This window comes from Ambystoma mexicanum, chromosome 9 (assembly GCF_040938575.1).
Source record: "Ambystoma mexicanum isolate Mex_15411 chromosome 9, UKY_AmexF1_1, whole genome shotgun sequence".
NCBI classification, from domain to species: domain Eukaryota; kingdom Metazoa; phylum Chordata; class Amphibia; order Caudata; family Ambystomatidae; genus Ambystoma; species Ambystoma mexicanum.
In genome coordinates, this window is record NC_090931.1 from 990143584 (window position 1) to 990170557 (window position 26974).

The window sequence follows — 26974 nt, forward strand, 5'->3', positions numbered from 1 at the left end:
AGATGAGATGTGAATGATTTAGCATTAAAGGGACTGTTGCAAAGTAAATAGAGAATGTTGTGCCTCTTTGCCTTAGCAGAGGGGAAAGCTATCAGCCTTAAAGTTGGAGCCAAGGAGATCTTGGCCTTCCCATTACTTTTCAAAAGTGTTCATTGCCCAATACTCCTCTTCAGATGGGCGTATTGATGCACCACAAAACAGTGGTGGAACTAAAACCAGAAAGTGGAAAGTGGTGAGAGCACCTGGAACAATTGGTTACCGCACTCAGCCCATCCTTCAACCTCAGTGTTAGTAAAAAGCCGCCGGCTGTAGGGATCCTTAGGGCTGTGCCCCAAATCTGGATTGAGTATGTGTGTTTTGGATTCCTACAATATTGGCGCTTTACTCATTTGTTATACTTCTTGGAGGATTCCTATGTTCTAGGAAGTCCCTTAGCGATGAAAGATATAGTCCACTCGTTGCAGATACATGCCATTAGATATTTATTATCACTGTGTGTGCCGACACGTGTTTCGACCATCACAAGTTCTTTATCAAGGCAAGAAGCGGTATTCTCTTCTGTGTTAATGTTGTGTTGGCTTGTAGCCAATGGTAATTGCTTGCACTGAATAGTGCTTCTTGGAGGCTTATTGCCAGAAGTGTTAAGAGGGTGGTCAGTCGGTTGTCAGTGTCTCTCCACCGCCAAAGAAAGGGTATTCCCAAAGTCTCTTTGGGACGTTCCCCAGCATCACTCAAAGCAGGTGGGTTCCTGGTTCTAACAGTGTCTGAGTTTTTCTGTCTCTCTTCTCAGCTAGTCGTCGGGGACCTCTTAGTGAAATATCAGTGGGTCTGTGCTTTTGAGTTCTTCTGGAGTGTGGGACCAATGGTGGACAATTATTTGCAGATATTGCCAGGCCTTAGAGCATCACAGGTGGAACAGTGACTACTTAGTTTGTCGATGCTATGAAGGAGGCTGCATTGGAGGGGTTAGGGCCTGTTGCCTTGTCCTTGACAAACGCCCTTCTCCCTCTGTCCTCTTCTGATGGCCATCCTGCCCACTGTAAATCACTGCCTCCATCTAAGATTGTGCCTAGTGGGGGGACATGGCTCTCATCTGGCTCCCCCATCGCCTCCTCAGTTCTTCTCCAAGGTCTCTTGCCTCCTCCCACCCACCATTAATTAGCACAACCCTTGTAGGCTTTTGGTGTGAGTGTTCCTCTTTGTTCTTCCTCCAAACTCCCTGCCACCTCTCACATTGTTCCTGTACTTCTATTTTCAGCACCACCTCCTCAGTTCTTACTCCCCCCCCCCCTCTTCTCTTCTCCTCCTTCTGCCACCATCTCCTCCTCAGGTCTTACGTCCTCTTCCTGATCCTCTGCTCCTCCTTCCACCTCCAACCTCTGCTGCTCCACCAGCATCCCCTTGCTCCAGCCATTGGCAAACACACTCCTTCTCCAAACTCCCATACCCCGGCTCTTGTGGGTCCACCTCAAATCTGCTTCTATCCCATCCTCATGGCCTGTGCTCTCTGTAAGGGTGACACTTTTGTCTCACTGCGTGTTTCACTGCGTGTGTTTCTGTTGGAGGAACATGGGCTTCATGCTTCGCCAGCCAGTGACGTCATAAAGCCGCCCCGTCATTGGAAGTCTCATTCACGCAAGAAAGTACTGAGACTCGGCGGGGATCAGACAGAGTCACCGCTGCTCTGGCAGCAGCTTCATGGGTGAGCAGTCTCAGAGTCTCAGTGCCAGTAAATGCCGCTGCCACCGCTTGGGAATTACAGCTACTGGGAATAGAACGTAGAACATTTTTCAACTGTGGGCCTAAAAGGGCCGGTGGCACTGGTATCATCAATAGAGCTTTTCAGGTGGCTCTGGGAATTTCTTAAAAGGCCAGGTGTCTTGGTGCGGCAAATGTGACAAGGTTCTGCCCCCTGACTCAGAGGCTCATGGTAACAGAGGGATCCTCCTACCACCATGCAGGGCACAGCGGTGGTGTTGTGAAGGCATTGGGACACTTTTAGGATCAGGTTCTTTGGAGTGGCACAGCCCCTTCTTCATCCCAGACCCCAGGGACACTCTAATGCCCCAATACATAACTAGGTGGCTGTTTCCTGCAGGCAACGGCATTTACTGCGATTAAAAGCAGGTGTTCAGGGTGTCAAGCTCTTTAGGTCTTGGGTGCGGTTAATTGTAAGTCAGAGTACAGAGAAACGAAGGGAAAGGGAAAGAGCAGAAAAGCCTGCAGGCAGGGGAGGAATGAGTTTGCTAGATCTATCTGGTTAATACACTGGTTCACACAGGGATTTGAGTTTAGGGGGTCTCAAGGTGCAGAGGAAGGACCCCCAAGAAGCCTAGGCAGTGCTGGAAAGGAGGCTTTAGCAAGGCAGCAGCTTTGTATGCCAGAAAAAAACACTGACATGGAAGAGAGCACAAGAAGTGCAGATAGGTCTTTGTGATTGGTGGCCGAGTATGCCACGTGCCGCCAGCTTTAATGGCGAGCAAGATGGAGAAGAGGAATGAAAGAAAGAGCAGCTGCGAATGTCGGGAGCAGCCATCTATAAAGGAGGGAGAACGCAGGAGTTGACTGTGAGGGTCCTGGCGGGAGGTGGCGTGGCTGTGGGAAGGAGAACGAACAGAGCTGTACAGCGCTGTATGGGCCCAAGTAGAGGGGAAGGGAACCTTGCCAGGCACACAGGTTCTCTCGCTCCTGTGGCCTCTTCATGCCTCGCAGACCCACCGCAGGGGACACCTGACATTGCCATCCAAAGGCAGCTTCACACACACTAAGAACATCAGGCAGTGTAGGTAGTGGCTCTGTGAATGGTGCGTGCCAGGATGGGTGAGGAAGGAGGGTCCTGTAGCTCAACATAGATTAAGGAACCAGTCACTGCTGGTGGTGACATTTCATTAGAATGCTTAGCCTAGAGTGAAGAGTAGCTCAATCATTGTGTAGCTGATCAATTTTTACTGCAGTGTTTAAGTGTGTTACTGTGATCTTTGATCAAGTTTGGCATGTTGAATACATTCATTAGTTTGAAGCTAAACTTGTACGGAGTATTGGCTAGAGGGGAGGAAAGAGTCCTCACTAGGAAGAAACAGTGCAGGACACAGGAAGAAATGAAATATTCTGCTTTCAAAATTGAACTCTGTCCCATTCCGGATGCCTGTGCACATCTCCTAGAGGACCATCGACCTTGCAGAGCATACAACTGTCAAAGAGTGATCACATTCCTGATAGATACTGTTTATTCTGAAAATAATGAATGGCATGAGATAATCTGCATAGCCCCTATAAACTTCCGGTGATCTGGCTGGAGACTTGGGTCAGGGGCCCGATAACTCCTCCAGGCAAGCTGCACCAAAATCCCTGCCTCACTTGAGTTCTTCTATCATTTCTCTGAATCAGTCAGTTATTTTGTCTACCAATCTGAAATGCCTGGTGGACTGAAGATCCATAGTTATTTAGGGCATACAGTCCAGGCTTTGGAAGTCGCCATTAGCAGTGCCAGGCTAAATGAAAATAAAACATACCTTTCCGCCTGCAACATTGCATCTATCAGATGGAGTCCATGTTCAGTGCCGATTGACGTAGTCAAGAAATAAAATAGAAGCACGGTCCATCTTGTTTTCATTTGTTTTAATTTCATCTAGCCTACAGCACCCATGCTGAGTGATTTCGGGTGCTGCGGGTGGAGTGGTACCTGCAGGTGACATGGCGAACAAGTAATAGCAGGGGGGGTCAGGCAGTACTCAGCCTTCTCAGAAAAGTGGGCGTTCACTGATGAATACTGTCTGCTTTCTGGGCAACCTGATTGGCTGGCCCACTCACCCAGGGTGCTAATGGGAGTGAACTAAGGACCTGTCATGTTGGTGTGATGCAGTCTTTTTTTAGGCTCAGTATCAGTCTCACTGCATGGTTTCATGCTAGCTTTAGTTACTGTATGAGATTCTTAGGGGTGCATGAAATTAGGCGTCTTTTCTTATTCTCAATATGCTATGGTCACAACCCTACCAGATATGGAGGGCCGTATGTTTTCTGACCCCCTACCATGACTGACCCATAATTGGCCGCTCAGATACACCATGAACTCACTACCGAATTCAATAAACAATCACACGAGAAGATCCTTATCACTGCCCTAGACTTCCATCTGAGACCCCCAGAGAAGAATAACACAGATGCACTCTGCACATCACCTACACAAACCCACGCTGCAAGGTGATGGAGAGGCATAAGGTTTCTGACCCACTGCCAGGACATCCTCCAAGCAACCATCAGACACAACTTTACTTCCCAACACTGTTAAGGATTCAGCGATCACATGACAGAGGTGTCAGTACCATGTGGTCGTGTGAATGGCAGATGGCAGAGGTACGTTTCACAAATAACATACTGTAGCAATACCCAAAGAACCAAAACTCTGATCAGGGCTTCTTTGCACCTGAAGGCAAGGAGGTCCACGACATTTCTTCAGGTGGTGCAACAGGGTATGGCTGCGTCCAGCAGCAGTGCGCATCTGAAAGTTGAAAGTAAGTGAGGAATTGACGAAGATCCCACGCGTTTTGCTTCAGAATTGGTGATGTGGGTTATCCTGGGCCGGTGACAGGCTAGTAAGTATGTTTTTTGGGCTGGTCATTCCTGAGAGGAGGATTTCTGTTATGCAAAGATGGAGAGCTATTATCCACTCCTGGGCCTTGATCCTGCATGCTAAAGTGAAAGCCAGGAAATGATTCGACGCTGAGTCCCCTCGGATGTTCACCATACTGTGCTGGTATTCCTGATTCGCTCAGGATTGGATGGCGTCAGTGTCTTCTATCTTGATCTTCCCTCTACCTGCTGCATCTTCCCCAGAGGGTTGAGAGTGACGCAGTTGGCCATATTTTCTGGAAAACGGCAAAGTGACTCTGTCATGTAATTTCAGCATCTCCTGCCCTGATTGCAAGTGAGGTGTCGCATTACTTGTTCGGACCCTGTGCCATATGTCCAAGCACATTTATAGACCAACACTAATCGGTATGCCCTATAAAACTCCCAGGAACCCCCATTCCTCCAGCCAGCCTCTCTTTGACTGCACCTCGCTCTAAGTTTAACTGTAGTGGTAAGTAGAGATTTATCGCTCAAGGCACTTGCCTACGGAACACTCTGCCTCTAACCTCTGTAGTTCAACAACTTTTTGACCTTTCCTAGGGCAGCAAAAATGCACCTCTTCTGCCAGCTCTCTAACTCAGAATATACCTCTGGTGACTGTTCCTTCAAACCTGCATGTATTCTGATCTCACTACTCATGCCTAGGTATAGTTCGATGTGTGCGGTACAAGTTTTAAATGCCATGAACTCGCTCACATCACTGGTTCATAATTCAGGCCTGCAAATCCTCCCGCCTGCAGCTCATTCACTGAGCTTTTCGTAGAGGGCACTGTTTGGTAGCGATGGCGCAGAGTTAGCGAAGACATATTGAGCAATTGCCTTTTTAGAAGACACGTTCACACAGCTGCAATTTGTTCATGAAAACAAAGAAAGCCGGGGGCATAGGGGATAATTCAGGGGGGGTGTAGGAGGCAGCAGGGAGGCTTTGGACGGGAATCCCCTTGAAGGTAAGATAAAAAAACAAAACCGTGCAGGTTTGTGACACTGCATGAAGGAAGCTCAACATTGTGGGTCACCCATAGAGCCCTATGGTAGGCCATTCTTCCCTTGCCTTCACTCACTACAGTTCTTTTCACAAAGAAACCTGAATCTTCTGCTAATTTACGTCTGTGGTTTATTGTAATTTCCATAACACGATTTACTTTCCTGAAGTTGGCACGAATAATGAAAGTGTTTCTCTTTGCGCACAGATATGACGTTTACTCACGAGGGGAACAGAACCTTCATTGATAACCTGGTCAACTTCGAAAAAATGGTAAGCATCGTCAGTGATTGCATGCTGTACATTGTGTATGTAAGCCGCCGACTGCCATCTAAGCCCTGGCTCGGCCTCGTGTGCGCGAGAGCTCTCGCTTTCCTAACAGAAGTGTCACCAAAGATCAAACACAGAAATAGAAGTCTAGCAATTTCATATAGCTCTAATTCAAGAAAAAAAGGGCAGGATTATAGTAGTCTGAGTCAGAAAGCCCTTAATGGTCTCTGGTGCCTGGTTTCCGGATCCTGAGCAGTGTCCTGGCAGGGAACACGCTGTGCTCTAAACACGAGCCCTGTGCGGTCATTGTATATACGCCGTTCCCGCGCGGCCTGTCAGAGCGCTGCAGCTGGAAAGCGTTGCCCGGACGGCGACGGCGGCGGCGGCCCTTTCATGCTGCGGATACGGGGGTCTGCAGTCTCCACGTTGCCAGATCATTTTACAGCCGCAGAGAGAGGAATCAGTGGCTGGAAGGCGGTGGTATTTGCTATTCGCAGATATTAAGGGGCGATCAGGCTAGTCACGCAGGGATCTGCAAGCTTTGGCTCTCCAGATGATTTGGACTAAAGCTCCCATCAAGCTTAGCCATCAAAGCCATTGGTTAATGATCATGGGAGTTGTAGTCTAAAACATCTGGCGAGCCACAGGTTGCAGACACCTGGGCTAGTGTGTCCCATCTAATATCACACCAAAAATGCCTGCTATTTGTGCTGCAGGCCCCACTTCATCTCCAAATGTATCCTTACGTTCCCCCTCCTACTGTTGCTGTCATCATCACCCCCAAAGTTTCTCTGGCCCCCGAACCTCTGTCGCCCTTTCCCCTTAGACCAGAGTCCCTATTCTGCGTGCTCTGGTGACAGTATCATATACCCAAAGTGATCAAGGCCTCCATGTCACACAAGCCCAACTGCATTGGATTAAACCTATATCATTTTATTAATCACTGTATCAAAAGTTAAAACTACAGAGACAAGGTGTAGGCAGCTAATTAAATAGCCCCAGGTAGAGGCATAACCTACCAAAATATCAGTCGCATCTACTAGCAGAAACAAATTCACAATACTGCCTAAACTCCAACTCATATTATATATTAATGAATTATAAAAAAAAATCTTTTTAATGCGCTTATTACCAAACAGGTTTCTAAGCCGCGACCCAGGATTTGAACCTGGTTTTGTTTCCAAGACGAGCAAGTTGCCACTGAGCCATTCTACCCAGGGATTGCTCACAATGGACATAAGTAAACACATTGTACAAAACACAAGAAATACAGTTTATCATTGACAAATCGAACAAACGATGCACATTTATAAACAGGAAACCTAACTCAGAATTGTTATAAACCCCGCCCTTATTTAGTGGTGTGTTTTTTCTTCAGTATATTGCTCTGGTGACGGGCCTACATGCCCCTTTGCCTCTCCATCGAGTAACACCATCTAGTCACAGCACACAAGAGGTACAGTGGAATGCTAGCAGAGCACTTGATGTAGGCAGATGGCGTGTTTGGGCCTCAATAGTCGCACTATGGCAGTTACCCGGGACGAGGGAGATGCCGTGGAATTAAGGAGATCTCCCATTTCAAACCGTTCCTCTGCTGAGATGTTTCCACCAGCTGTGCCGCAATTCCCCGGAAGAAACACCAGTGTGTGTGTAAAAATGTGGAGTAGTCCCACAGACAAGAGCCATCTTTCTCCACCTACTGCTACTTGGGGCCGGATTAGATGAACACATTTAGGCCAGTGTGAAGCACTTAGCTTTCTGAAATTGCCACTATGTCACTCTACGTTCAATAACGCTCAGGGACTAGAAGAAAGTATCTCAGCTATAATATAACATTTATAATACTCCTTAAGAGACAAGAGGCAACGACCAAGGGCTCATTGGTTGCAACTCCCAGATGGAGGTCCCCTGTTGCCAAACGTCCTTTCTGCGTCCAATTCTGGCTATGTACTACCCCCTCCGCTCCCAGCTCTGAGCGTCCCCTGGCCGTTAGATACGGATCCTCTTGCTTGGTGCATAGCTGAATTAAACGCCTATGTTAATGTTAGAGGATATTTGTACCGCGCACTATCACCACCGGAGTGGTCCCCTGGTGCTCTGGCTGCTCTGAAAAAGGTAAGGGGGCGGGGGGTGAGTTACCTATGCATTGCATAGGATATGCCAGCGTTGTGTGCATATGCCACATATGCATGTGTGGCACCAGCTGGCTCATGACAACCCCGAGATATTGTATTTACTTTCCACAGGAACGGCAAGCTCTGGGCAATACATGCAACCATATCCCAATTTTTCCAAGCTAAGCTCGCATTGAAAATTGTAGGATTTGCACGCCCTGCATCACGTCTGTAGTGGCTGAAAAGTAATCCTGCAGGAGTGTGCAAGTCATCCCACTCGTGGATACGAGCAGCTAATATGGTGCTGATCATACATGGCACATTGCAGACCGGGATCAGTGCTCGCTTCCCTTTACTCGCCTAGCAATGGCTTTCCCTATCCTAATAAGCGCTTTCTTTAACCTTTCTATGTCAAAGCGATCTATTTCACAGAGAGGATATAGGGATGTCATATTCTCCTGGGGAAAATGTACTGTTTTTGTTTTTGATGACAAAAGCAGAAGAAACATCCATGCAAGCTTGTGGCTCTCATACCTTTATTACACCAATCCATTGTGCTGGTTGCTATCCCTTAAAGCTGCAAAGGTCTCTCCTTTGGGCTCTTCCATGGTGTTCATGTCTTGCTCTCCATTCTTCACATGGACAGATTGTTCCATCCCGCCTGTCACCCCCCACCCCCTCATCTTCGAACAGTACAAACCCCCCCTGGTTCTGTCCCCGTAGTGGATCCTGTGGTCGCGCGTGAGCTCGGGAATGAAGGTGTCGCGCACTCAAAGCATCACTACTTTCTGCCTATTTTGCTCTTTTCCATTGAGCCACATTTCAGTAAACGATGGTTGTGAGTGGTCGCTTGCGGTGGATATGATTAGAGTCACCACCTGTTCTGCAGCTTTACATTTAAGTGCTTTTAAAGTGAAACTAGGCCTGTCACCCATCATCATCACAGGGTTCATGTGTTTACCATGTTTTTTGATATTTGGTGCTCTGAAAAATATAATGCACGTGGAATTGAAAGTCATGTCAGATCCAGGAGCTTCCAACAGCATTGCCCACGGAATTGTGTTGCCTAAGGCCTAAGTGGCGTTGAGTTGCTACTATGGGTATTATCAACTGTGAGCCAAACACTGAGGCCATTATTATGAAAGCGAGTGATACAGATCACACATGATTTTTTTTTAAACGTAATTTATTTGCATTTAAACAAACAATGGCATTTAACATGTGGTAACATAGTAAGCAACTAAACAAACAGTCTTCATTTGGTTGTAGTGTATCTGCAGCAACTGTTCAAGGGTCAGGGGACAAGAGGCCAATGTTCAGGTGGCGAGAGAGGACCAAGCTGGGCTTCTTCAAAGCTGTGGGTGATACTTTTCCATGCGTTATGTCGATTCAGGTGGACAGTTCATGGGGTTTTGTGGTCTGCGGCGAAGGGTATGTCTCGCAGAAATACAGATCACACATGATATGATAAGTTATTTATAACGCACAGAGGTTTCTAAGCACGGACCCGGGGATCAAACCTGTGGTGTTCCGTGTTGTGTTGCTTGCATGGCAAGCACGTTGCCCTTGAGCTATCCTCCCGAGACAGCAAGCCTGCCAGTGACTATTGCCACTGACTAATCCCCTGCTGGTGGAAGTGTCCACAGGTCACCAAAGGTCATATGGAGTTGCATGCGGTCATCTTTGCATGTGTAGTGGGTCAGCACAATTCTCTTCCTGCCAGTGGTCAAAGTGCACGAAATGAAGTAGTGGAACCAGCCCCCCACAAACTCCATCATCATGCCCCCTCCCCCACGCAACGCAACTCCCATACCTGGGTCTCGCCTTTCCTCAATTGCATCCCCACCACTGGGCAAAGGCTGAAAGAAACACAGTGGCCCTCATTACAACCCTGGCGGAAATCGAAAAACGATGGCGGAAATGCAATACCGCCATCGAATAGCGCTCGGTGCGATTATGACCCGTCACCGTAAAGTACGATGCCATTAGCGACACCGTAGTGAACGCCAACGCTAACTGCACCAAGTACGCGCGCGCGCGCCATGCCAAACCGTAATTAGCACCATGGCGCAAGGGTACGCGAATTCCGACCCTAGCGGACATGTACTTAACGCCATCAAGCACGGGGGAAAGTACCATTCCGCCATGGTGAGAAGTACGGCATCGCGAATCAACCGTAAACGGCCCCACTGAGTGCCTGTACACCGCTCCCTGGCCACATAGTACAACTCCCCGTAGGTGCAACGAAGTCACAATGCAACCAGTGAAATGTACAAGTCACCCATGCATGCCAACGAACATAAGAATCACAAGAGGGGCCAATGGGAGCTGCAGGGCACAGATGGCACGAATACAGAAGCTATACCAATGGACATGACCTCAGTCTCCCACCAAGAAACGCACGCAAACACAGGCACCTGTGACCAGCAATATTCCGATAATCACATCATTCCACCAATCCACCTGGCTGACCGGCATCTGTTACACAAAACCTAATCCCCCGCCCCTGAGCATGACATCATTCAAACAGTCATATTGGCAGCCCTCACCCCTGACCTCACTGGGCTTCGTAGGCAAACGCGCCCAGCACAGTACCACGCAACTATACTCCGAAGCTGGAACCCAATGCAGATCTCCTCACAATACATCGCTCCCCAAATAGGAATATGCCACATCACTTGCAAAGAAGAACGCTACACGGCCCATATCAGAATAGAAATTTAATGCACAACAAATTCACCAAGCCCATACAGCCATTAGGCCATGAACTCCAAAACACATTTCACCATTGTGGGCTGCATCCGCAATAAATGACCAGCTACTTCTTGTGTGACGCCCTGTTCCTTCATGGTACACAGGGGCTACATTCTCGTACGAAAAGGCAACATGGAAGCGCCTAGAACCGCAGGGCCGTCCCAATAGGGAGGCACTAGTCCAGCTGAAAGGCCGAAATGTTGCTCCGAGCCACTAGTACTGCGTAAGGGCATGTGGCCCATTGGCGATCGTCCCATAAGATCGTAATGCTGCTCCACTGATTAACACGAAGCAGCAGGTGTCGGGAGTAAAACCCATCTGCAGGAGTGGCATACAGATGGCAGTGGCAAAAGGGGAGGAGATACCTGTCAACCAAAAGAAAAGAAAAAGAATAGAATGGCCATCAGAACTACATTCGAACAACTCACTTCAATGATCACACTAGATCCACAGCCATATGCATGCTAGCCCACTCCAAAGGATCATCACCACCCCAAAACCACTTGCGACTCATAACTATCCATATCGAGGTGAAAACACCATCACAAACGAGTGTACCTGTGCATGCGTCTGTGAAAACAGAATCCATCAGATGGGATTGGTAACGTGCATGGACACAAGTGTCTGAAGGCGCGTCGAGACAGGGAGGGCTCAACAAGGCCAGATAGACGATGGTCCCACTATGGCAGCCCTGCATCACATAGCGCAGGGGAGGCGGACAGATTCCAAGAAGCCCTGTACATGGCAAACACCGTATCAAATCATCTGTCCATGCATCCATTCATCATTCCCTCATCCCGTAATGATAACGCCTGTTTCCATACTCACATAACATGTGAGAATTCCATTGAGTCTGTGCGTTATGCAGCCTGCAAAATCCACTGTGCCCCAGCCCGTAATTCCAGTGTTGTGAAGTAACATGTATTTGGGAACGTCCGGCCTCATCATCCACTTCGCTATTGCACATCCCAAACTATTCATATCAATCATTGCATCCTCGCCATGGCCCCTGTCCCAAGGACACTGAACAATAGAACGTTATATTTGCAGTCAGACCTGTGGGCATCTCCTCGCCGCTAGCTGAAGACCGAAAGCGCCGCCCTTCGAATTCCTCATTTGCAACATCACGTCGAAAAGGCATCTGTGGCCGCTTGAAATCACAAATTAATCCATCTAGTGCGGCTGTGTGTGAAAATGGCAACTGCCTTCACTCACAAATGGGAGGCCCCGCCCGTCGGTGAACCTCGGTACAGTGATGCATGAGGGTCCACCGTTACTCGAGTACTACGTTCCACTGACCCTTCACAAGTCTGTTCGCGACTGCAAAGAATGCATGTGAAACAATGGGACCATAGCCGAATGAACATATCAACCAATGTTACACGGCCATCGGGTACTAATACATGATTGTAATAGCAAGATGCCATTCCTCGAATTGCAGCGTTGTGTGCGGGACGTGCTCGCCCAAAGGGGAGAGCAGCTTGCACAGGTGGAATGAATCACCACAGGTGGAGGCCATACAGCCTGAAAACACATAAATTGCACACCCAGTCTCCTCCCACAACCACACCCACTCCGAAATGCTACCGGCAGGACTCGCGATGTTGGCCCTGGGGGACCTGATAGCACTGCAAGTACTCCAACTCCAAGAAGAAGACGAACACCAACTACAACCGGCCGCACGGAGGAGACGCAGGAGGAGGAGGAGGGCAAGGCAGGGCCAGCAAGGGCTGCCAGCACAGCCACTACCACCACGCAGGCAGCCCGCAATCCCACGCCTCCGAGCACATCCGTTCAACCTCACTGATGAGCAGATCCACACCCTCTACCGTTTGGACCGGGACACCATAGCCGCCATTGTGGACATGACACAGGCTGACCTTGTCAGCATGATAGATAGCCCAACCGCCATCCCACCCCTACTGAAGGTGGTGTCTGTACTCCACTTCCTGGCCACAGGCACCTACCAGCACACAGTCGGACAGTTGCATGGCATTTCTCAGCCACTGTTCTCACGGACACTATTGCAAGTGCTCGATGCCCTCCTGCAGCACGCAGACGACTACATCTCTCTACCACGCTCGGAGCAGGAAATAACCAACACAAAAGTGGGATTCCATGCACTTGGCGGCATACCGGGTTGCATTGGTGCCATCGACTGCACCCATGTGGAATTGGTCGTCCCACATGCCATGGAGGCCCAGTACCGCAACCGAAAACAATTTCATTCACTGAATGTACAAATGGTGTGTGACTCCAACAGGATCATTACACATTGTTGTGCCCGATTCCCTGGATCAACCCATGATTCTATGGTCTTGAGGAACTCTACAATACCACGCTACATGGAGCGACACGCAGGGAACAGATCCTGGCTACTCGGTGAGTCTCATTTCATGCATGATGATGTGGGGTATGTGATGCGGCAATGACCTGGCAGGAAGGGGGGGGGGTGCGTACGTAGCAATGGCATTCCACATAATTCGTTTATCGTCCACATACAGGTGATGCCGGATATCCACTGAAGAGATGGCTCCTCACACCAGTCCGGAACCCACGGGACCAGCATGAGGAGGACTACAACCATGCCCACTCACGTACCCGTGTAGTCATTGAACAGGCATTCGGCCTACTGAAGACCCGTTTCAGGTGCCTCAGCAGGTCTGGCGGGGCACTCCTGTACCGCCATGAGAAGGTTGCAAAGATGGTGATGGCATGTGTCATGCTCCACAACATGTGCGTACGTAGAAATGTGCCCATGCCCCCTGACGCAGAACTGCAAGCACCTGAAGATGGTCATGATGAGGGTGGGGATGTGGCAGCACCTCAAGGAGTCTGCGAGGCACAGGAGGGCCGTGAAATTCGTCAGCATCTCATAGATGCATGCTTCTAGCACTCACGCCTGGTGGCTGATACATGGACACGGGACTCGTGGCACTGTGTGTGTCTGGTACATGCACAATATGGACTGTACGCCTATGATGGCCTAGTACACAAAGATCATTGTCCACACATCTCATTGTTTGATCGTGCATTGTTTATGGCATATGTGATATCATGTGGAACACCCTATCGACCCGCCACCCAAGTGAGCCCAACACACCCCCTCCACCCTCCTACCTCCCCCCCGAACACCAGTGTCCAAAGATGCTCATTGTCAGTGGGCAGTCGCTATTGCAAGCCCCCTCTGCGGGTATCAGGGGCACCCCTGCCTGTGGAGCGCAGGTTCCTCCCAGATCTACGTTGGGGGCTGCCCTGGACGGAACTTGCAACAGATGATGTCTCTGCCTGCTCACGTCCATGCATGTCCCTAAGGGTTTGTGAGAGCTCAGTGAGCACACGGCGCACTGCGGCAAGTTCGGCACATACGTCTTTGGACGTCGCATGCAGTTCCCCCCTCAGGCTCTCGGTGCTTTTCTCCATTTGGACTCTCAGGCTCTCGGTGCTACTCTCCATTTGGACTCTCAGGCTCTCGGTGCTACTCTCCATTTGGACTCTCAGGCTCTCGGTGCTACTCTCCATTTGTGCCCTAAGTGTCTCAGTTGATGTTTCTATGTCTGCCTTAGTGCCCCCACATCCATCGGCATGGTCCTTGAGGAGCGTGGCCAGTTGCTGCTGTTGCACGATTAACTGGTCGAGGGACTGTTGCCTGTGCTGGGCCATGGCCATTTGCGGTGGTGTCACAGAGGGGCTGTTCGCCTCATGTTGCCCTGCCACAGGGCTTGTGGGGGATGGCCAGTCGTCGTCTTGTGGGTGCCCCTGCGTGGTATCCTCATGGTGTACGGGATGGAACAGACAGGGGGATTGGGACAGGTCATGGATGGATCTGACTTCGACATCCCCGTCTTCTGTGTCGGAGCATGCTGCCATTAATGGGGTGTCACCTATGGTGCTGCTGCCACCAGAGGCAGTACCTTCTGTGGCATCCATTGGGGGGACCTGTGGTGGTGCTGTTGTGGGCATGCTGGCTGCTGGGGTGCCTGTTGATGTTCCCTCCTGTGTGCTGCCACTTGATATGTGCTGCTGCCGTGTCTTGATGCGTGCAGCTGAGGTGGAGGGTCTTTGGCCGTCGGTCTTGGCCCTCTTTGCAGGTGTGCTGGTAGGGGTGTCCTGGAGCTCGTCGTTTGGATCGGACCCTGTGGTGGAGTAAAGGAGGGCGAGCGTTATTAATGGGTCTGTGGGAATTGGAATGGCAATGTATCACATGCATTGGGGTGGTACCTGAGGGTGATTTGGGTCGGGGCCTTGGAGGTGCTTTCATTTGTGTGTGGAGAGAGGGTGCAGTTGTTTGGCAGCCTGCAGTTAGGGTGTGCCTGCTGCACGTGTAGTGGGTGTTTTTGGGGTTTTTACTTATTTATGTATTTATTGTGAGTTTTAAAGTGCGCTATCAGGCCAATGTGTGTGGACGTTCTCCTGGCCATGTGTTGCTGTTGCGCTATGTGGACACAAGTGAGTCACATGATTGGACATTGTGGATTTGGCATGGTTTTATTTGGGCCACCTACCTGATTCTCCGGATGTCTGCACTCCTTTCTCCATCCCTCCGACTCCCTCTATGCTCTCCATTCCAATGGTGGAGGCACAGATTTCTTCCCAGGGGGTCAACTTGATGGGTGATTCCGATCCTCCCCCGGTGGCTGTGGCAATGTTGCGGTTGGCAGAAAGTATGCTACGTACGCGTATCCGCAGGTCGTCCCACCGCTTCCTGCATTGCTGTGGGTTGCGGGGTGCGGTCCCCACCGCACTTACCCGCTGTGCCACCAGGGCCCATATGGCCTTCTTGTTCGCAAGTGCCGTCCTGGTCATTTGCGTGGAGAAGACGGCGGCGGCATTCTCCTGGAGGGTCTCTGTAAGCACGGTGAGTTCCTCACGGGAGAAGTGGACCTGCCGCTTGCGGTCGCACGCTTTCTTCGCTACTTTTCCCATTTTTCTTGGTTTCACTAGGGTGGATGACGGGTTGGGATGTGTCTCAGGGTGGTGTTTTTAGTGGTTGTGTGTATTTTGTGGTTTTATAGGTGCACGGGGTGTTGTTTCCCGTTCCGGGCCCATGTTTTTACTTCCGTTTCCGTATATTTACGGTCACCGTACTTTCCGGTTGGCGCTCACTGCGGTGTCCGCTATGATGGGTGGCGGTATTGCACCTAGGGCGCCGTACGGCGGCGGTGTGGGCCGTTTTGGGGTCATTTCCGCCATCGCAGACTTTGCACTTCCGCCATGGCGTGGTGCTCGTGCCCGATGGGTCGGAATGGGCCGCACTTTGCTCCATCGTGCAATGGCGGAAACGCTATTTACGCTGTGGCGGTCCGGTCAGTCACTTTCCGCCAGGGTCGTAATGAGGGCCAGTGAAAGAAAATGCAAAATGCATTTTAAATGATTAACTTTATCAGTTGTACCCCACAACAGGCAGCTTTACGCATCCTCCCATTTTTAGTCACCCACCATTCGCACCTCTTAAGGGGCATGCTGAAGATTAAAGCCGCCCCTCCCATCTAAACCGGCGCAGTGTTATGGGACCAACAGAGACTTGGGGGGGAAACGCCAAGAACAGACCTACGTTTGGCTTATTCTTGCCAATTTTTGTGGGGTGCTCGGTGGGGCTCGGTGGCCCTGCTAGCTATCCCCACGACCCACAAACCATGGTGTGTGAGCTCCAGGGGTTCCTTCTCCTTTCCTAATGGGGTGTCTAAAATAAATCTGTTTTAGGGATTAGGCAAGAACAGATTCAAGCCCCTCTCTGCCCAGCTGACCAAGGAATGGGCAGGGGGTGAATTCCCCTTCTCGAGCACACTTGGGCACAGTGAGATTCCAGACTGTAATCCCGCTCCAACCGCACATGACTGTCGCCTGCTGGATGGGGGGTGGCATGGGAGGTTGTTTTTGCACAACCCTCTGTTGAGGGCTGTGTCACCATCCAACCTACAGGCAGAATAGTGTTTCTCACCAAAAGGAAAGAGCTTCCTCTAAAGTGATAGCTCTGGCAGAGCAGCCATGTTTAACCCACATGATATGATATGATATGACATTTATAGCGCGCCTATACACAAGTGTTTCAAGGCGCGACGAGGCAAGGGAGGGGAACAGAGGGAAGACAGACAACGATCCTACTAGGCCAAGTGTCATTCAGATCACGCAAGTGCATGGGAAGGGGAGAGAGGAGAGTGCGGGGGGGGAGGGGAAGAGGACAGTGCAGTACATGGGATAAGAAAATAAATAAACAATAAGTAAAAGTACTGCCAGCAGGTGGCAAGTGCAAGGGTAAGTGCAGACATCAGGTGTCAAGTGCTGGTAGTGGGACTGTAGGGATACAGAAAGGAAGGCGTATGGCTGGTACTGAAGTGCAATTATTCCACAGAGTTAACCAAAGAAAACACACAGCATGGTATACTGGCAAATATACACTTTTAATAAATCAGACATATATATCTTTAATGACAGACGGGTACGTAGGAAAACATAACACATAGGGTCTCATTACGAGGTAGGAGGTAGCTATGGTGCTATGAGCACCATGGCTACCCCTTTACTGCATACCGGGTCCGGGTTCTCGGAATGGGTACTTACCGGGTCATTCCAACCTTGGAGGACCCGGTAAATCCCCATTCTGAGAACCATTCTCCAATCCGATTTGAGCCCCCATAGGACTCAATGGGAATGGGGAAGTAGCTAATAACGGTACCGCAACTTGCAGTACCGTTATTAGCTCTGAAGTCCCTTAGCGGGTCCCTTCCTTAACACCTGGTCAGACCAGGTGTGAATGAAGGGACCCGCTAAGGGACCTCGGAATATGGAGGTAAGGGATTACCGGCACCCTTACCTCCTACCTCGTAATGAGGCCCATAGTAAAGCATAGAGTATGTATAGAAACTTTAATGCATAGCCGAACATGCCGCCAATCGACCATGATGAATGCTAAATGTTCTTTAGATAAAATGATGCACTTTAAAGCGGAGAGAGATTTATTTTACACTAAGCAAGCATCTTGGGAACGTGGCAAAAGGTCTGGGACATTATTAGCTGACAGGTTACGCGGAAGAGAGAGGGGGAACAAGTACTTTTTAGTTCAGAAGACAATGGCACCTTTTTGAGGAAAAAATAAGTTTGTGGTGAATTTAGAAAGTTGTATGCATCATTATATTGTGAAGAAGGACTTGTAGATAATCTTGAAGTTCCTGATTTTTTAGAACGTGTTCGTATCCCGGAGTTAAATGGTAGCGATAGACTCCTTTTGGAAGAAGACATTTCAAAACAGGAAGTTATTGATTCAATGGCGTTAATGTCCCCTAACAAAACTCCTGGACCGGATGGGTTCCCGGTTGAATTCTATGTTGCATTCAGTGCTTCTTGCTCACTTTATGGTTGACCTATTTAGGGAAATTATTAACTCTGAACAATTAGCTGATTCTATAAAAACTGCAGTGATTTAAGTGATCCCTAAACCTGGAAAACTCGGTCTGACCTGCCGGGCGCAGCGGCCCCAGTAGGCAGACTTTTCACAGAAGCACCGTTAGCAACTGTGCCGGTGCTTCCGTCCCCCTACTCCTATAGAGACCTATGGAACTCTATGGGAATGGGGAGTTACAAAATCTGGCGCCTGACTTCCCGTGCCGCTGGGACTGTAATGTCCCGGTGGCACTGCAAAGTCAGACGCCGGATTCTGTGTTACGGGTTGGCGGTTTTGGCCTAAAATGTTATGGGCCCAAGGGCACCCATGAAAAATGTCCAAATATAGGTAAGCCCCTTTTTAGTTACTGCAGGAGAGTTTGGGGTATGTTCAAGTGTTCCCCATATGAATCAATTGGACAAAATTAATAGGCATAACAGTGGTTATGGGGCAAAGGAAGGTAAGTTCCACAGGTGTAGAAAAGACAGCAGCTGACCCCAGTGGAAGCCAGAGGAGACCCTCTTGAAGAGTTCCAGTGTCAGGTTCGAAAACCAGCATCCCAAGCCGGTTTTGGGCCAGTGTAAGTGATTGACAAAACGTGGAAATAGGGGACTGGCAGAAACGTTTAACCATGGACCACACCTGAGGGTATATATCTTGAATAACCCTCTAGCCCTAGGCCCAGATCTAGGTACCCACAGTGGCAGCTCCCAAAAAGACAAAATGACCTGCTGAGTACAAGATCTTCTTTTGCAGGGCGATTTACAGGACCCTGTCAACCAAGGATTTGAACCTCAGACCAACGACAACCCAGACAACCATAAAGAATATGAATCCGCCTTTTTTGGATTGGGCCTATCAGCCAGGTGTGAAAACAACAGTAGAGTTGCCTGCAGGAGAACCAAAGAATCGGACCAAGCAGGCTTCGGCAGCTCAAAGGGCAGAAGGAGTTGGAAAAACAGCAGAAAACTGACCAACCGTGGGGGTGACCCTGGATTGCTGAGATGAACAGGGCGGAGTATTGGTGTCCCTGTACCCTACTAGTCTTCAGTATCTTCCTACACCAAGGCACCCGACCAAAGCGGTAAAACCAGAAAGCGGTGGTAAAACGGCCCAGACATGGGTCCAGCAAGGAATCCCAATCGAGCCATTGAGAAGAATCAGAGGGGATGAAAGCAACTCAGGAAGGCTGTCTAGCAGACAAAAGATGAAACTGGAGCGAAGGGTATGGGGCACATGCCCCGCCAGAATGGCCAAACTTGGTCACAAAATTGCAGCTGCAGATTCTTGGTGAAAAGTCCTCCAGCAGGTAGGAAAACCTGCAGAGTTCAAAGTGAGATAGGGTTCGGGTCTCCCTCTAGATCAGTGGTATTCAAACTGTGGGTCGCGACCCCCTAGGGGTCCGCGGGTGCATCCCAGGGGGGCCCTGAGAGCTCAGCATGAAAAAAGAATTTTTTTTTTTTTTTTTTTTTTTTTTTTTTAGATTGGAAGAAATGGGCAGGGGTGGCCCACATGGGCGGGCTGAAGCATGAAACTGTCTCAGGCAACAATGAAAAAGTGGCCCACAGTTGTAAATGGATATTCATTCCTTTAGTCACAGACTGGGCCTCTTTACTACTATGGCGGACCAGTAACAACGGTGCTGGTAAGCTACCGGCACCGTTGCTACCGTTCCGCCATAGTAAGAGTTGTGCTCGTTGGTGCTTGACAGCCCCCGCCAGGTCTGACCTCAGCTCGTCGGATGCACCGGCACCGTTATTAACGGTGCCGGTGCATCCGAGCTCCCCCTTCCCATTTGAGCCATATGGGGCTCAAATGGGAATGGGGATCTACCGGCACCTTCGAAAGGGCAATTATCATGTCCGCCTAACTCGGCATGACCTAGTAATTGCCCATTCGCGGGTGCCAGACCCGGATGCAACTCCAGTGGCAGCCGTGCCGGTTTTACCGGCACAGCTACCGCCAGAGTAGTTATGAAGCCCACTGTTTCAATAGTACCCAAAGGGGTGCTTTGTGTTAAAATGTAAGTAAATTGTGATATATTCAGCAACAATGGTCAACATTACTAACTGCATAGTGGCCCCTCACCCATTATGGAGGAGCTAAGGAGCCAGCCCAGTGAAACAGTGAGCACTCCCTCAGCTGCTTTATCCAGCTAATGGAGTGCTCCTGGGCTGGCTGAACTGTCAAAGGGAAACACTGTTTCCCTTTGACAGTTCAGTTTAGTTCCCCAGCCGCACATGCTCACTGAGCCATGCAAGTGCTGGGGCGTTTTGCTTCGCCAGCATTGCATAGCTCATTGGAAATGCTGGCTGGGGCACTGCATGTCTGTATGTCCGAGGGGGAGCTCCTGCGCCTCCTCGCACATACAGACAGAGCAGCTGGAGCAGCACCCACACACAGGCCAATGCAGAAGGTACGTTTATGTTCATTGTTTTTATTTAAACATGTGTATGGATGCGTTATGAGTGAGTGTATGGTGATGGATGCTCATGTGAATGATAGAGTGATTGCTGTATGAATGTGCAGCGCCTTGCATATACACATAATCATGTTCATTGTGTTAGGACCAGTGGGGCCCAAGGGACAGGGATGGTATCTTTTTACCGGACATCTATCATTCAAAACCCTCTGCCTTGTCCACAAGGCTTTCTGGGGCCTCGGTCCAAAATACCTTCAGCTATTCCTCCGCAAATACCTCCCCTCTCGAGCTCTTCACTCCTCTACCTCCAACTCCCTCAGGGTCAGTCGTTTATCAAAGAAACGAGCTGGGGGTAGATCTCCGTCTTCGGCTGGGGCCTCCCTCTGGAACAGCGCCCTGCCACTCTAAAACTTGAGGAGAACCATCTTTCTTCCTGCACTTATCAGACCTACCCTGTCTGCTGCCTCAAACGTAGCACTTGCAAATTGCTGGCTGCACTACCACTGTTTGTTGCCTTTATTATTTATTTATTGTTATTTATCTGTTTCTCCTCTGCTTCGCACTTTCCACTTCTCCCCCCTTCCATGCACTTTTCCCCTCACACTTGCGCGTTCTCAATGTCACTGGGCCTAGTAAGATCGCTGTTTTATTCTCCTCTGTTCCCCTCCCTTGCCTTGTCACGCTCTGAAACACTTGTGTACGAGCGCGATAGAAATAAAATATCAATGCCTGCCCCCTGGACTCCCAGCAACAATTGCAAACTGTTTGGCTATTTACCCATTTTTTGTTAAAAGTATGCTCTACAATGCAACATTTTAACCTATTATTTAAAAAAAAATTCACAGGGGGAAACCCCCCCGAACCTCCCCTTAATGCCCCTCCACTTAAAAAAGATTCACCAGCCGCCACTGGCCCTCAGACTGTGTTGGGAACGGGATGGGGGAACCGAGGGACTATGGTGGGAGCACAATGGGCGGGAACCATGGGATAGTGATGGGAGCAGAGTGGGGAGAGCCCTGGGTGTGTGATGGGGTGGGGAGAGACCAGCGACTGGGTAGGAGTGGGATGAGGGAGCCCAGCGACTTTGATGGGAGCAGGTGACGGCGCGCAATATATACTGTCCATTTGGCATTTCTGGGGGGTCCCGACCTGCCCAAATTTTGCTCAGGGGGGCCCTGGCCAAAAAAGTTTGAAGACCACTGCTCTAGATAGAGCCATGCACTCATGGGCTGTTCAAGCAAGCCCCCCAATCACATGCAGGGGCACTCAGACAAAGATTATGGCAGCCATCCTTCAGCTTTTACCCAAACGCCAGCAAACAGCCACGTTCACCCACACAGTACGTGTATTGGCCTGTCTAAAGACAGTACTGGGCCTCATTATGAGTTTGGTGGGATCCCGGTGATAAATCCGCTGAGATACCACCAAACTGTATTACTGTTACCACCACTTGGTCCGGCAGTATTCCCGCTGGATTACAAGTGGTGGTAGGTGGTGTTAGTCCCCATTAATTGGAGTCCATAGGACTCCATGGTGGATTACTGCAGTTTTACCGCCGGCGGTTCTTCTGCTGGTGGTAATACTGGTAATTTTGCTGATTTAAAATGCTAAGGTGGTGGAATTACCTCCAGTGTCTTGCTGGAGTTTTTTCTCCATCTTACCCCCAAACTTGTAGTTGTGCTGTGCAGTAATCCGGCGGTAACGGTAATGCCAATCTAAAGTCTAGTCCAGAACAGGCCAATCTCAATCAAAAGGACCAAAGACGATCGGACCCACGGCAGACTGACCACATTACCGACTGCCAAAGATCGCATACTGATCAGACTAGTAAAAGCAATACGAGAAATGGCAAATCAGACAGGTATTAGCCATTAATTCCCGGAAACGAATGTCCGCGTGATTTCATCTCTTGGAACACCAGAGGGTTCTCCCATTTATTTAATCATTTTGATGTGGATGTGGGAAAAGCTTTTGTCATATGTTTGCAAGAGACATGGCTAATTGTGCCTCCAACCAGAGACGGGTTTATAATCTTATTAAATGCTGCAATCAAAAACAAAACAGGGCGTCCTTCATCTGGCCTTCTAATGATGATTAGGATTAATACATGGTGGCAGCTCAAGGATGTATACATTCCCAATCCGTTTGTACAAAGCGCCTTACTATATTCAAATCATCCAAACATAGGCGCGAGGAAGCATTTGCTCATTTTAAATGGGTACTGGAACCCGGGGAAAATCACTACGAAATCCTTTATTGAGTCTATAATTGACATCCTTGATGACGTTATATTGAAGTATAAGAATCTCTCAATAATTTGTGCAGGAGACTTGAACTACATTTGGTTCAAGTACGACGAAGGAACCCAGAGTTATAAGCCAGCTCCTGCTAAAGAAATAGCGTCTCGGGGTCGTCAATGGAGTCAAGCACTCCACATGAGGAATTGCCAAATGGTCAACGGGCATGTGACAGGCGACCGCCCTCCACAGCAAACGTGGTCAAACAATAAGGCTCATTCAATCATTGATTATTTCTGGGTATCGCAAAACCTGTTTGAAAAAGAACTGTCATTAACAATCATACCCATGACCAATGGTGAGCACAATCTTATGCGGCTCACCTGTCCGGTGGAATGGCCAACAAAAAATTGACGCTACGACATTCCTATCTTAGTGAATGCAGCTGGCAACCGTCTAAGGATCGACAAAGCAAAAATTGAAAAGATCAGCCAAAACTTCAGCAATGAAGAAGCAACAGCGGTCGATTATCTCCCCTTGCTCTCCGATTTTGTAACTGTTCGAGTGGCAAATTCTACCATGGGGCATAAACACAAACATGTATCATCGTCAATTCTGACGCAAGCCAAAAAAACGATGCGACATGACGTGAGGAAGCTGAAGAAGTTGTTCAAGATTACCAACGATACGAGCTCCATTATCTCTGCAATCCATAGACGACGTAAAGTATATCGTAACTGGTTAAAATCTCAGAAAATAATAATAGAGCAGGACAAAGCTGAGTTACTAATGAAACAACTAGTCCAGAAAAACTCACGGGAAATATGGGCAATCCTCAATTCTGGGAATACCAAACATCAGCCCACAGCGTCAAATGAAATTGATTCAGCGCAATGGATGCGTCACTACGCAAACATCTTCAGTAATCCGCAACATGAAGTTGCAAGTAGCTCTAAGCAAAATTCTTCGTCATGGGACTTGTGTATTTCAGCCGAAGACATAAAACTCGCAATTCGTTCTTTGAAGAACTCTAACGCTGCTGGTCCAGACCTCATAACGAATGTAATGTTAAATAACAATGAGGCGGAATGGGCTATCTTCATAGAATCCCTATTTGCTAGAATATCTTCAACGAAAAAAATACCTGTTTCTTGGCGGGATGCTATAATAGTTCCCATCAATAAGAAGGGCAATCGGGCAGATCCTTCCAACTATCGCCCGATTGCCCTCTCGGACACCATTGGAAAAATGTTTGCCTCTTTTCTACGTCAGCAGCTTTCTCAATGGTCAGTCGTGGAACAAATCCCAGACATGTGACAAACAGGATTCACAAAAGGAGTCGGCGTTGAAGTGAACTTGCTGCTAATGACCATCTTAAAACTTGAAAGTATAAGGGCTAAAACACATCTGTATGTCGCCTTTATCGATCTACGTGGCGCCTTTGATAGTATTAATCGCTCTAAGCTATGGCAAAAATTGGAAAACTGGAACTGTCCAAGTAACTTGATTGAACCAATAAAAGCGCTTCATTCTGACACAGCCATCAGTATATGCTTAAACAATCAAGGCGCCTTATCTGATCAAATACCTACGAACATGGGCGTGAAACAAGGCTGCCCACTAGCTTCTGAGCTGTTCAAACTCTTCATTGCCGACATTCCAGCTCATCGTACAAATGTGAGATGTTTTCCACCAATTCTAAATAACACCGAAATTGGATGTCTCATTTACGCGGATGACGTGGTCCTCTTAGACAAGACCCAGATAGGCCTACAACGGCAATTGACAAACTTACACGAATACTTCTTCAAAAACGATCTGGAGATAAACACTGACAAGACCAAGATCGTTGTCATTGGTAGACCAAACCTTAAAAGACAAAAGGCCTTCACTTGGTACATTGACAAGAACCCGCTTGATGTAGTGGACTCAATAAGATACTTAGGAATCTCTTTTAATAATTCTCTTTGTGAACATCACTGGAAAACCGACCTAATAGCTCGAATGACTCAATTCAGCATACAAGCACAGCTCTTGAACAAATTATATGGGAAATTCACTCTTACACCCATACTGACATTTTATTCTCAAAAAGTAGTTCCGGCCATTACTTTTGGCTCGGAAGCAGGATGGTGCTTAGACGTAGCTTTTTGGCAGAAACTTGAGGGCACTTTTTGGCGGCGAGTCCTGAGGCTGCCAACATACATTTCAATGACTCAGCTAAGACATGAGCTTTCTTTAAACTCGCTTCACACCACGGTCTTGTGGAAATCTTTAATGGCATTCCGGAAAATGATTGCATCGCCCATCTCTCCTGCTTATCAGATTTTTTCCAAGAGTGCTGGACCTGGTCACTCCAACTTACTTGAAGAATGGAAACATCGTTCGACACAGTTATTAACTGGTGCCGATTTAAATATCGACGAACTAATAATGAGACCACAATCTGCGAAAAAAAAGTTTGAGACTGTGAAGTGGATTCAGAATAACGAACAAAGGAGAAAGATGGCCTCAACACTAGATGCTGGAATAGGTGAACTTAAGCATGGAGCTCCATGTAACTATCTGACGAACTGCCCGTCGAGACACCATCGTGAGCAGTTCCTGCGAATACGGTTGAACGCCATTGACACAAGAGCCATGTTGTGGCTTCGGCATTCCAAAGAAGTAACTGATGACACATGCCGATTTTGCTTGAAGGAGCCCGAAACCCTTGAGCACTTAATAACTAAATGCACGTCAATTAAGGCAAAACGTATTCTACATCTTGGGAACTTTTGCCCTGCGAGCCCAGATTCTCGAGATTGGTGGTCTCATGCAATGGCAGGCAACTCGGTGAAACTGTGCTGTGCGATAGTTGATTTCATCGCCTCTCTCAACTTGAAGGCTGTGGGTCAATTAACTCAGTCTGTGCCGCCTTAATCACGAAGCTAGATGGCACTTGCACGGTGGCTTCGGTTGCTCCTGTACGTTCTTTTTGCACTTATTTTTATTTATTTTTTTTAATGTATTTTCTCCCTCGGTTTGATCTAATGGTAGCGTTTTTGGAGGAACACGCGAAAAAAAACGTTTGTAATAAAAGTCTGATGTCACAGTGTTACGCTGAGACATATTAGACTGATGTTGCAAAAAAAAAAAAGTAATCCGGCGGTAACGGTAATATCACTGCATTTTCACTGCACAACCCAACTTGCAATGAGGCCCAGTGATTGGTCTAAACCAGCCCAAACCACTATGGTGCAGTGAAGGGCTCAGAATGAGCCCATGTGTGAACAACTGCCATTTTAATACTGTCTTGTTGTTTCCCTAAAGAAAGGAATGCCCAAACACCAAATTGCCAAAAGCAGGACTTAAAAACATACATTAGATTCCAATGGCTACCAATAAGGTACATCGGGCTACTAGTGCAGTGAATCTTCCTACACCCCTAGAGAAGCCAAAGATACATTATAATTGCACTAGCCTACTCCTTAAAACCAACATAGAGTGATATAATCTGGGTAGGGCAAAATGGGGTGCTTTAAAAGCACCCCTGTTCTTGGAGACATGTGAACTACCCTAGAACCATATACTAAAAAGGGTTGCAGTGTCGGGGGAAACTTCAGTAGAAGTCCCTCTGACCACAAAAAGAGGTCATAGATTCTCAAAACTAAAGAGGTGTGGACAAAAAGTTTCGAGGTCCCATTAAAGGGGCAGCAGAACCTGCAGACATGGAATTCTGCTCTAACTGTACAGTAAATGCCTTATTGGTGATCGATTCTTAGTGTGGTATTCATTTTCTATTGATATAGGGAAGTTAACATTGATATCTTGCACCTTTTAAGCATGTTTTCTAGCGAACAGACTGGCAAACTTTATTACGTAAATCAATGTTCGCTACGCACTATAACACTGATATTAAAACTGCTATGTAGTACTACATGAATTGTGTTGTCAGTTACCATTTGTTTGTTTTCTTTTGATAAATTGCCAATTAATCCTAATTTTTATTTCAAAAGTGTGCACCCAGTAGGCATGCTATTGGTTTTTAGCCGTTTCCCTCCCAATACAAAATATTGAAATGACACATCTTGCTTTTGTTTTACTGAACCTCTCGTAAAGGGTTAACTGATAAAAACAGCCTGTGACCAACTACCTATCCCCAATTTACTGGATGCTAGTGTGCTGCCACCGGATGCAAGAGAC

General features: G+C 48.3%; 1 protein-coding gene across 3 annotated transcripts in view; it reads left to right on the plus strand.

The window, feature by feature from the left end:
* Nucleotides 1-26974, plus strand: part of RAPGEF4 (Rap guanine nucleotide exchange factor 4) — a 1521174-nt gene that overhangs the window by 1428604 nt on the left and 65596 nt on the right. For all 3 annotated transcript variants that reach the window (XM_069616226.1, XM_069616227.1, XM_069616228.1), the window contains one exon: nt 5820-5884. In XM_069616226.1, coding sequence (XP_069472327.1) covers nt 5820-5884 — 65 coding nt within the window. The remainder of the gene's footprint in view (nt 1-5819; nt 5885-26974) is intronic.